This window comes from Oryza sativa, chromosome 4 (genome assembly GCF_034140825.1).
Source record: "Oryza sativa Japonica Group chromosome 4, ASM3414082v1".
Taxonomy (NCBI): Eukaryota; Viridiplantae; Streptophyta; class Magnoliopsida; order Poales; family Poaceae; genus Oryza; species Oryza sativa.
This window is the reverse complement of record NC_089038.1, coordinates 35,113,578-35,125,023: the sequence shown is the minus strand read 5'-3', so window position 1 is coordinate 35,125,023 and position 11,446 is coordinate 35,113,578. Positions and strand designations below refer to the sequence as shown.

Genomic DNA, 11,446 nt, shown 5'->3' with positions numbered 1-11,446 from the left:
AATAACGTTTACAATCCGATAATTCGAGAGGGCAAACAGCACAGGGAGGAGTGGCTGGGTGGACGGCCGAGTCCGTCGGAGACGAAGGAAAGAAGGAAAAAAAAACCCGCGCGCGCCTAACTGTCCGCGAAAAGGGCAAGGCGGAACGCATGCATCGCATTGCGTCGCAGAGCATCCGTCAAAAGCACGGCACGTCTCCAACAAATCTCGCTTGCCTTAAACGGGCGGCGTGACGGGGACACACTGCCGACGATCGAACGAACGAACGAACGATGCGTCCCTCCTGGTGCTCCGTCGTCGCCACCCCAGATGGGTCTCCTTGAGGACCTCCTCCTCGCCCCGCGCGTCGACGGCGGTGGCGGCGGCGACGGCGAGGCCATGGCGGCGCCCGACTACGCCATCCCTCCCCTCTCCCCAACCGCCGCCTCCGTCGTCCACCGATGCGCCCGGTATGATCTCCCTCATCTCCTCCTCGTCGTATGGATTAATGTCCAATTTGATTTAATTGATCGATTCCTGATCGATCGCGGCGAGAAACGTCAACCTGGGTTCGAAACCTCACCTCTTCTGATTATTTGATATTAGGTCGTTATTTCTTAATATTCGTGTATTTTTTTATCGATCGTGGCTGCAGGATCGCCGGCGTGGAGGTGGAGCAGCTGCTGCGGCGGTTCGAGCCGGAGAAGGGGGACCAGCCGCTGGCGTACGCCAGGAGCGTCGTGGAGTACTGCTCCTACATTGCCCTGCGCGTCGAGACCAAGCGCCATGACTACCTCAGCGACAGCGAGTTCCACTCGCTCACCTACGACATGATGATCGCCTGGGAAGCCCCCGACGACGAGACGGACGCCGCGTTGCAGGTGATGACACCCCGGTTTTCTTTTTTTTTTTCACCCCCAATTCAACATCACCATCTTGTTTGTTGTTCATACGCAACTCTGATCAGAAACCGATACGCTATAACAGAAAATGTCATTTAGCTTCGTTGACGGCAAGGATGACGACGATTGTGGGTCCATGTTCTGTTTGAGCCCCACACAAATGGCCATTCAGGTTATATATATATCTCTGTCAATTTGACATATTTTGTGGTTTCTCAAGTATCAATCCAAACATTTGATGAAATATTTAGGTTGATGGGAGGAGAACGGTCAGTCCTGAAGCATTTGCCAAGATTATTCCTGCGTGTCCTGCAATGGCACACGCGATCACTGTTCGCAACTTATTTGATGCGCTCACAAACTCTACGGGAGGCCGCCTGCATTTTCTCATCTACCATAAGTACCTCAAATGTTTAGACAAGTATGCATTGGCACCAGCTTCTCTTGTTTCTCTTCATTGTTACAGTTATTGTCATTCTCTGAAACCTGAACAATGAGCATTACTGAATATTCAGGCACTCGGTTACTTTCACTGCATGATTGCCTTACTATGGCGCCTCTGGTTTCTGATGTTAGGGTGCTGAGATTTGCGAAACGTATATCAGGTGGACACAAAGCTCCAGCTCTTCAACTTTCTGATGGAGAAGTGATCCTTGATATCTATGGTGCCGCGACAACCAAGCCGATTCTTCAACACATTGGGACGTCCACTTGGCCTGGTTAAGAATCCTCCCTATGGTAATTTTGATCAGTGTTGGTGAATTGTTTCCTTCACTATGGCCTTAAGGTGTATAAGGTGCATATTTTGCAGGGAGGCTCACACTGACAACCCATGCTTTGTACTTTGAGCCAGTCAGTGTTGATTTCTCATACAACGAGGCTGTGGTGTATGATCTGTCAAGGGACTTGAAGCAGTCTATAAAACGTGAATCAACTGGCCCATGGGGTGCTCAGCTATTTGACAAAGCTGTCATGTACAAATCTAGCTCTACGTGAGTAATTACTACTGTAGAATAAAATTTTTTTTAAGTTTCTGCTCATCTTGTAGCTTTGCTCATACAATTTTACTTTGACAGAAGAGAGCCGGTGTTCTTCGAATTTCCTCAATTCAAAGGTCACACTCGTCGAGACTACTGGTTTGCAATCATCAAAGAGGTGTTGCACGCTCACAAGTTCATTAGGAAGTACAGGATGATCAATTTACATAAGGCCGAGGCGCTTTCTGTTGCGACACTAGGAATTCTCAGATACCGCACGGTGAAGGAGGGATTCCACATACTGCCTGCACATTTCAAGACTACCCTTGCCTTCAATTTGGCAGAGAAATTGCCCAAGGGGGACAAGATACTGGAAGCATTGTATGGTCAGATGAAAGATTATTCCTCAAGGTTCAGAGTAGATGAAGATTCTGTTCAAAGCAGTTCAGATGATCTGACGCTTGCTGATCCTTTCCCACTTTCTGCATATACTTTGGTGAACATGGGTTTGTTGACACTCAAAGAGGAGGACAATCCCGAGGAATGGGATCTCACTGTCCGAGATGTGCAGACGGGAGGAACTAGCTCAGTGCAAATGGCTCTAGAGAGATCTGTAGGTTACTCTGGCAGAGTGGAGGCTGCGAGGGCGACCCTTGATCAGGTCAAAGTGGAAGACATCGACACTAATGTGGCTGTCCTGAAGGTACTAAATGTCATTTTCTCATAATCTTCTAAACTAAGATATGAATTCAGATAGGAAAAGTCTTGAGTTCTGGAACAACCACTGAGCTCTGAGTGACCTGTACAGGCATACCTAAGCCTGAATTTCCATTCATAGTTTTAGATTGCTCAATAATTGTAGACTGATAGTTGCTTCCAATGTCATCAAGATTGATCACAATTCAAGCCATTATTAAGTGTATTAATGTTTGTTGATTTACTGTTAATATGCAGGAACTGCTATTTCCGTTAATTGAAATAGGCAAAAGGCTTCTCTTTTTGGCTGAGTGGGAAGATCCACTTAAATCATACGTCTTCTTGTTCTGTTTCCTCTTCATAGTTTACAGGTAATATCTGAAATCACCTCTCTTTTTTTTTTGGCTAAAACGAACTGAAATACTTCTACCAGTAGTTAAAAAATTTTGTTTCACGGAGCAATGTTAATACCTATTCCATACTAAACCCTGCAGAGGCTGGATTTGGTACATTTTCCCTGTCTTTCTGCTTGGTTCTACCATCTTCATGCTATGGCAAAGGCATACCGGGAACGGGCAGATGATAGGCGCATTTGAAGTCACAACTCCACCTAGGAGACGAACTGTAGAACAGCTACTGGCGCTGCAACAAGCTATCTCGCAATTAGAGGCACAAGTGCAAGCCGGAAACATTTTTCTTCTCAAGCTCCGATCCCTCCTGCTTGCAGCGTTCCCTCAAGTACGTTACTTCTTCTCACATTATCACTCACAACTACGAATTACTTTGTAAACCATCACATCAAAACTCTAAATCTTGCAACATTCTGCAATTACTATATAACAATTGTTATTGTCTGGTCAGAGCACGAACAAAGTAGCAGCTACAATGCTCGTGGCATCTGCGATATTCGCGTACCTGCCCTTGAGAAGCATACTTGTACTGATTGTGCTGGAAGCATACACGAGGCATATGCCGGCGAGGAAGAAGAGCAGCGAGAAGTTGGTGAGGAGACTGAGAGAGTGGTGGCTGCGAATCCCAGCTGCTCCTGTACAGCTCTTGAGGCCTCAGGATACCAGGAGATGGACATCGAGGTTGAGATCGAGATGACCCACATCGGAAATGTCGGTACTTTACACATGTATTATATGTACCTGTAAATTCATCATGTTGTTAGAAATGTTGATATATACGATCAGATTTTTGTGTTGAAATGGAAAGTACATATTGTGCAAAATGGAATTGTGGGTGGATCGTATTTTGTATTGTGAATTTTTGTTGAAAGCTGCACTGAAGGAATTTGGCTGTCTATCCTATGCAGTAGCTACTATGCATTTATTTGAAAATCAAACTGATCATTAGCTGGTATCTGACTGAAGTCAGAGTGAGAGGCCACAAACCAAGACTTGCCTTGTTGAATTCACACTTCTGTCTGGGCTGCTAATGGATTAAATTTTAGTCGCTGTCATATCGGATGTTTGACACTAATTAGAAGTATTAAACGCAGATAAATAATAAAACTAATTGCATAAATGAGAGCTAATTCGCGAGATAAATTTTTTAAACCTAATTAATCCATAATAAAACATCCGATCTGACAGGGACTAATTAGTCTCTAGATTCAAACACTACCTAAGCGCCCCGTTTGAGTTAACTTTAAGATAGAGAAGTACGGGTATGTAAAACGACAAAGATATTAGTAACGGTTTGAGCTATTCACATGCCATCTAATTAGATAAGGTGTCCCAGATTTTTCTAATGTATTTGCATTCCACCAGGAAATGGAATGACATTTTAGTGTATGACGGCAAAGCGGGCAATATGCATTGTTTGGCTATCCATGGACTGCCATAAAATATATTCTTGTTAGCTATAAAGTACTTAATCACATCCACTCACGCAATTTGGTGTATCCATGATGCAATTTATCTACTCCCTCCATCCTAAAATGTTTGACGCCGTTAACTTTTTTAAAAATGTTTGACCGTTCGTCTTATTCAAAAAATTTAAGCAATTATTAATTCTTTTTCTATCATTTGATTTATTGTTAAATATACTTTTATGTATACATATAGTTTTACACATTTCACAAAAGTTTTTGAATAAGACGAACGGTCAAATATGTTTAAAAAAGTCAACAGTGTCAAACATTTAGTAAAGGAGGGAATATTATGTATTGAACTAGTTATATTTATAGTTTGACTAATTGTTTATTAAAAATCATAACAAAGATCCGGTTTTAAAAAACAAAACATCCTATAAAAATCATCAGAGGAAGGACCATGTAGCTTGCAAGCTTCAGTAGCAGCAACACATATGTTTTTGGTTCCATTAAAAAAAAAACACATATGTTTTTGGAGAGGCTTGAGTTACATAGGTTAGGTAGTAGCTAGCGTGTCACACCAATTTGTTTTTATATATATGCTACTAGATGTGCACACGTTGATATTCCATTTGAGTTTTGTTAACACGGAGTTTGTTGGGCTTGTCGTGTAAATACAAAATACGGAAGGACCGTCGGCAACCGTTGATCACGTCATGCCTGAAGATCCCCAAATTGATGCAGTAGCCTCTCTGAATTTTCAACACGACAAGCAGCCGTCCGGTCAGCTGCAGCGTGGTTAATTATTCAGAGATTAGAGAGGCGTCTTCCAGGCAATTATTCAACCTATTTCTCCTGACGAACTTGCTCTTTGCTAACCTGAAGCTTCGTGATCGACGGCAGCTACGCATGACATGATGTCATTATGGTTGTGAGCAAATGTTTTTTCAAGAGTTTTTCATGTGATCTCGTCAGTAATTCCGTCCCTCGGTTAACAACAACCATTCAACACGATGTACGGACCGTGACATCAGATTCAGCGTACATGGGTAGCACTCGGGCGCAGCTCATACTTCATCATTTTCAAAATATTTGACACTGTTGACTTTTTAGTACATATTTAACCATTTGTCTTATTAAAAAAATTTGTGAAATATGTAAAACTATATGTGTACATGAAAGTATATTTAACAATGAATCAAATGATATAAAAATAATAAATAATTACTTAAACTTTTAAATAAGACGAATGGTCAAACATGTACTAAAAAGTCAACGGTGTCAAACATTTTGAAACGGAGGGATACATTTCTGCAAGTCGCTTAATTCGTATCGAAACGCAACACGGCGATAACCTGAGCGATCACATGACGGTAATTAATCAATAACTAATCCAGCTGCTACTGTAAATGATTATAAATGTAACGCGTCGTACAAAGAGTAGTCAAAATCTGAACACACAGAAAGTTAAAAGGAAAGGGACATGACCATTCCTGCGAGAATCAGCATAGATTTCTTGTGTTCTCCAATTAATTTCAAGAAGAAAAAAATAATACTACCTCCGACCTAAAATAAGTACAAATAATACTACCTCCGACCTAAAATAAGTACAGCTGTAGCTATCTGTGCACAACGTTTGACGGTTCGTCTTATTTAAAAAGATATAAAAAATTAAAAATTAGTCACACATAAAGTACGATTCATATTTTATCATTTAATAACAATAAAAATAATAATCATAAAATTATTTAAATAAGATAAAATGGTCAAATATTAGATTGGACGGTATAAAATTACACTTTTTTTTTGAGACTGAGGAGTAATCAGCAACCTTGAAGTCAATCACACATGCGGCAGCCATGGCAACCAAGTCAAGAGCTGAACATGATAAACTAATAAATCCATCACGTCTAGAAGCCAAATTAACCAAACCAAAAACGAAAACGTGTCACGAATCGTCACGTATAAATTGCACTGTGTACTTAGACATCCATAACGTTTTCACCAAATCAACTCTGCCATTTCGTCGATTGTCCTCCTCTTCCCTTGACGGTGCAAAGCAGCATCTCCATCGCAATGGATTACCACCGAATCCACCCGGTGGGCGTCGGCTCGCCGGCGCCGGCGCCGGACAGCCAGCAGCAGGTCGGCAAGGGGAGGTCGACGGCGAGCTACGGTGAGAAGGAGCAGCTGCCGATCACCGCGCCACGGCCGTACGCGCCGGCACCGCTGCCGCCGCCGCCGCCGCGGCGCAGGAGCCGCGGGCGGCGGTGCTGCCGGTGCGTGTGCTGGACGCTGCTCGCCGTACTCGTCCTCGCCGTGGCGCTGGGCGCCACGGCGGGCATCCTGTACGCGGTGTTCAAGCCCAAGATACCGGACTTCCACGTGGACCGGCTCACCGTGACGCGGTTCGACGTGAACGCGACGGCGGCGACGGTGAGCGACGCGTTCGAGGTGGAGGTGACGTCGACGAACCCGAACCGGCGGATCGGGATCTACTACGACGGCGGCGAGGTGACGGCGTCGTTCAACGGCACGGAGCTGTGCCGCGGCGGGTTCCCGGCGCTGTACCAGGGCCACCGGAGCACGGTGCGCCCCGTCATCCTGCTCGCCGGCGAGACGCGGCTGGACAGCGCCGTGGCGCTGCAGCTGGCGCGGCAGCAGCAGGCCGGGTTCGTGCCGCTCACGGTGTGGGCGCGCGTGCCGATCCGCATCAAGTTCGGCGCCATCAAGCTGTGGAAGATGACCGGGAAGGCGACCTGCAACCTCGTCGTCGACAACCTCGTCGCCGGCAGGCAGATCCGCATCCGCTCCAACAGCTGCAGCTTCAAGCTCAAGGTCTGATCGAGCTTTGTAGAGGCGTTGATCCATCTCCATTTCTGTGAATCCATCCGTTGAGTTGAGATTAGCAGGTGGTAGAGGCGTGTATTTTTACATTTTTACCAATACTAGTTTCTGTGAATCCATCCGTTTTTGGAAGCTCTGCTACTCAGATTAGGTTTAATGTATGAGCACCGATGTATATATGAAAATGCATACGCGATGAATTTCTTTGAAAATGGCAATAAAGATGGCGAATTTGTTCGTCTGGCATGCCCCAACTGAAGCAATTTCAGTATAAACTCACTCCCAAAAAGAACACCTTTAGCCGCCCCGTTGGTATGGGTCTATCCAAGTAAGGTCTTAATGGGCCGGTCTACAAATTAAAAGTCTATGCTGCCTACCTCAACTATGGCACACCTGGTTTCAGGTCTTTCTCCTTTGATCAATATATATAGGTAGTTCCTTGATAAAACATTAAAACTCAATTAGATACGTATGACAGAAACGAAATTAGTACGCAGCTACAGTGCCCAATACCGACTTCCACGTCATCATTTTACAGTGCGACCACAACATTTATCATCCTCCTCTACCCTAAACTAGATTTGTGTAACTTCCCGATTTACAAAGTATATGATCAGGAGATATTACAAATCAGACAATGCACTACTACTCTATTTCTCTAAACCTCGTAAAACATCTCACACAAAGTAGTCTTGTGCTGTACCGATCGAAATGCACCATATATGTCACCCATGGCGAAGCAGCAATCACTGCCACGCACGGCGGCGCCGGTCAAATCTGCCTGCACGGCGGCAGCGGCTTGCCGCAGAGGCACAGGTTGCCGGCGTACGCGGCGGCGGGGAGCAGGTTGAACGGCCTGGCCTGCGGTATCTTGCCGCACAGCTTGTTGCCCCGGAAGCTCGCGTGCCGGAGCCTCGCCATCCGGGCGAAGCTGTCCGGTATCCTCCCGACGAGCGCGTTGCCGGAGATGTCCAGCCACCGGAGGCTCGCCATCGACGCCACGGATGCCGGGATGGTGCCCCTGATCTTGTTCCGGGAGATGTCCAGCCTCTGGAGCCCGACCAGCCTCCACACCGAGCTTGGTATCTGGCCGCCGATGGCATTGCCCGACACGTCCAGCCACCTCAAGCTCGCGCCGGCGCCGAACTCCGGCAAGGCTCCGGTGATACTGTTCTTGGACAGGTCCAGGTGTTGTAGTTGCCGAGGAAGAAAGATCACTGACATGTCTGAGCTTGCATTCTTGGTCAGCCTCCTTGCTGGTGATATGCTTCTGAAGAAGTGATCAATGCCGCCGACGAGATGGTTGTGAGAGAGGTCCATGGACACGAGAGACGGCAATCCATGGCGGATTCCGGGAGGAAGTGAACCTGACAACCCGTTTCTTGACAGGTTCAGGTTCCACAGCTTCTGCAGACCAAACAGTGACTCTGGGATCGAGCCTACGAGCAGATTGCTGTCAATGGAGAGAGAATTCAGAGAAGAAATGCTGCCGATCTGAGAAGGGATCACGCCGGTGAGCTTGTTATGGCGCAGGGAGAGATCAGTGAGGTTGCGTAGGCCGCACAGCGACGCCGGAATCTCGCCGGAGAAGCCGTTGTTGCTGAGGTCAAGCATGGCCAGGCTCTTGAGCTGCTGCCCAAAGAACGCCGGAATTGCACCGGAGAGGAGGTTGTTGCTCAGGTCGAGATACGCCAACCTGGAGAGATTCTTGTAGCTCGGCGGCACCTCGCCGGAGAGCCGATTCCCGGCGAGGTTGATCTGCACCAGCCCCGGGAGTGACCCGAGCTCCGGCGGCAGCTTCCCCTCGAACCGGTTTCCGGCGAGCGACAGGTACTGGAGGGAGGCCATGCCGCTGAGGACGCTGCCGGGGACGCCGCCGGCGAGCATGCTGCCCTCGAGGTAGAGCTGCTTGAGGCGCGACAGCCGCGACAGGCTCGCCGGGATGGCGCCGCCGATCCGCGCCATGTCGCGGATCACCAGCGTCTCCAGGAACTCGAGCCCGCCGAGCGAGGCGGACAGGGCGCCCTCCATGTAGCTCCGCCGCGGCGGCGGCAGCGGCGGCGCCTCCAGCTGCAGCGCGACGACCCTCCCCGTGGCGGCGTCGCACGACACGCCCTCCCACGCGCCGCAGCAGTCGTTCCCGCCGTCCCACGTCGCGAGGATCCCCGTCGTGTCGACGGTGACCCCGGCCTTGAAACCGAGCAGCGCGGCGCGGTCGGCCGGCGAGCACGGCGTCGGAGGCGGTTCGTCGTCGCCGCCGGCGCCATCGTGCCCCGCTTCTGCGCGCGGCGGCGGCAGCAGAGCGGCCACCACAAGAAGGAGAAGCAGAGCGCTCGGCGCAGCCAAACGCGACTTCTTCGAAACCTGCATTGCCATTGCCACTCTCTGATCAGAATTCAGAAACTGCAAGGCTTTATCTTGTTTTTTTTTTCGTGTGGATTTCTTGGAGAAGCGAGTGCGATCTGTGAGGAGTATTTATAGCGGGAAGAGGAGCCTCGCGTTCGCGTCGCGAGCATTTAGTGTGTTCATGTGTTTGCGCCATGGGAGGGAGCCTGAAACAACCTCGGAGCGTTCTCTGAAAATATTTTGATTTTTTACCGTTCGTAGCAGACGCGGGACATGTTGGATCGCATGACATGTGTGGGCGCAACGCAAAAATGGCTTTTGATGTTGGCTACGAGCTGTGGTGGTTGCACTCGATGAATAATCGGTTATTCAGTTAGCAGTTGCTAGTTGCTACCAGCGTATGTACGAAGAGTAGTACTACATGTACGAAAAATCTATCTATCTATCTATCTATCTATTATATTATTAAAACAGCTTTGAAAGAAGGCTCCACGTTCGCTGTAGTGGCTAGAAATTCCCACATTAATCGGAAAAAAAAAGAAAAATATTAGCCATTGGATTAAAATAGATCTAGATTAATGGTTGTGATTTAATATGAGTCTACATATTTTATGGAAACAGTGTCAATAAACCAAACAGGAACCAACCAGACTCCAGTCTGATTTTTGGAAGCTTGGAAGCTCAGGAACCAAGCCGGAATAGAACTCTAACATAGAAGACTACTACATGCTACTAGGCACTTAGGCAGCAGTGCAAACGTGAAATCGTATCATGACAGTATTTTTTGAAGCAGTAGTAGCGTAACTCTAATTTTAAAAAAGTAAAACATAATACCGATACTGATTCCAAGTTAAAATCAACGGAACCAACCAGACTCCATGATTTTTGGAAGCTTGGAAGCTCAGGAACCAAGCCGGAATATAAAATCCAAAATTAGCAAAAAAAAAAGAAGAGTTCAAGTAGGAATACAATTTAAAATTAGCTGAAATTCGGAATTAAAAATAAACACTGTTGAAAGAAAAATCCATATAAGAACCCAATATGAGATTAATTAAAATTTAGAATAAAAAAATAAAATAATATCCAAAATTAGAAAAAATAAAAGAGAGTTCAAGTAGGAATACAATTTTGAAACAACTGAAATTGAAAATAAAAAAATAAAAATATTAAAAGAACACGATACATATTATTTATTTTTTTAAAAAATAAATTCTAAAATTAGAAAAAGAAGAAAAACAAGATTTCAATTAGGAATACAATTTATAAATAACTAAAAATGTGATAAAAATAAAGACTATTGAAAGAAAAGACCATCTAAAACACATGACGAGATAAATTAAGTAACAAGCCTATAAAGGAGTAGAGTGGTGGCGGTTGATATGACATATAAAAACTGTTAATAAAACACCAAATAGAATCCTAATGACGATTAAAAGGAAGAACGACAGGCAGGCTGTGAAGCAAACGAGCAAGGCGATTGTCGGGACTTCTAGAAAGCAAAAAAGATAAACCCCATTGATAATCATATTCGATTTTTAAAATATCAATGACAATAAAAAGGAGAAGCAGCGGGCGGGGTGTATAGGAGTATAATTGCAGAGCCGCTGACGGTTGACAGGACTTCTAGAAAATAAAAAATGGATTCCAACGATAGTTATGTTCGACTTTTAGAATTACAATGACAATAAAGAGTAGGCGGCGGATGGGCCGTAGAGGAGCATAGTGGCATCGTTTAACGAGACTTCTAGAAATTATAAAAAATAAAACCCAACAAGACAATAACTCTAAAAACTACAAGGTTCAGTTTTTAAAGGTTCGGAACTTCCAAAAAGTAAAAAAAATGATAATCATGTTCGATTTTAAAATATCAATGATAATAA

The 11,446-nt window shown here is 45.8% G+C and overlaps 3 protein-coding genes across 3 annotated transcripts; 2 read left to right on the top strand and 1 right to left on the bottom strand.

Annotated features, from left to right (window-relative positions):
• The first annotated feature begins 145 nt into the window (after window positions 1-145).
• On the top strand, window positions 146-3,862 carry LOC4337405 (uncharacterized). Its single transcript, XM_015780284.3, has 10 exons — window positions 146-449; window positions 635-860; window positions 967-1,053; window positions 1,133-1,302; window positions 1,458-1,600; window positions 1,693-1,873; window positions 1,958-2,561; window positions 2,813-2,925; window positions 3,049-3,292; window positions 3,416-3,862. Exons 1-10 carry the CDS (start codon window positions 310-312, stop codon window positions 3,659-3,661), a joined length of 2,154 nt encoding a protein of 717 aa, XP_015635770.1. The 5' UTR covers window positions 146-309; the 3' UTR covers window positions 3,662-3,862.
• A 2,505-nt stretch (window positions 3,863-6,367) lies between these two features.
• LOC4337404 (NDR1/HIN1-like protein 6) lies at window positions 6,368-7,461 on the top strand. Its single transcript, XM_015778719.3, has one exon. It carries the CDS (start codon window positions 6,450-6,452, stop codon window positions 7,215-7,217), a length of 768 nt encoding a protein of 255 aa, XP_015634205.1. The 5' UTR covers window positions 6,368-6,449; the 3' UTR covers window positions 7,218-7,461.
• LOC4337403 (DNA damage-repair/toleration protein DRT100) lies at window positions 6,390-9,682 on the bottom strand. The gene has a single exon (XM_026025266.2). The coding sequence runs from the start codon at window positions 9,594-9,596 to the stop codon at window positions 7,992-7,994; it is 1,605 nt and encodes a 534-aa protein (XP_025881051.1). The 5' UTR covers window positions 9,597-9,682; the 3' UTR covers window positions 6,390-7,991.
• Window positions 9,683-11,446: the final 1,764 nt, after the last annotated feature.

Bases quoted from the DNA above. Each gene is read 5' to 3' on its own strand.
- LOC4337405 (XM_015780284.3), top strand. From the start codon at position 310: ATGGGTCTCCTTGAGGACCTCCTCCTCGCCCCGCGCGTCGACGGCGGT. The intron at 450-634 runs GTATGATCTCCC...TCGTGGCTGCAG, and splicing joins GTCGTCCACCGATGCGCCCG to GATCGCCGGCGTGGAGGTGG. The intron at 1,303-1,457 runs GTATGCATTGGC...TTCTGATGTTAG, and splicing joins TACCTCAAATGTTTAGACAA to GGTGCTGAGATTTGCGAAAC.
- LOC4337404 (XM_015778719.3), top strand. From the start codon at position 6,450: ATGGATTACCACCGAATCCACCCGGTGGGCGTCGGCTCGCCGGCGCCG.
- LOC4337403 (XM_026025266.2), bottom strand. From the start codon at position 9,596: ATGGCAATGCAGGTTTCGAAGAAGTCGCGTTTGGCTGCGCCGAGCGCT.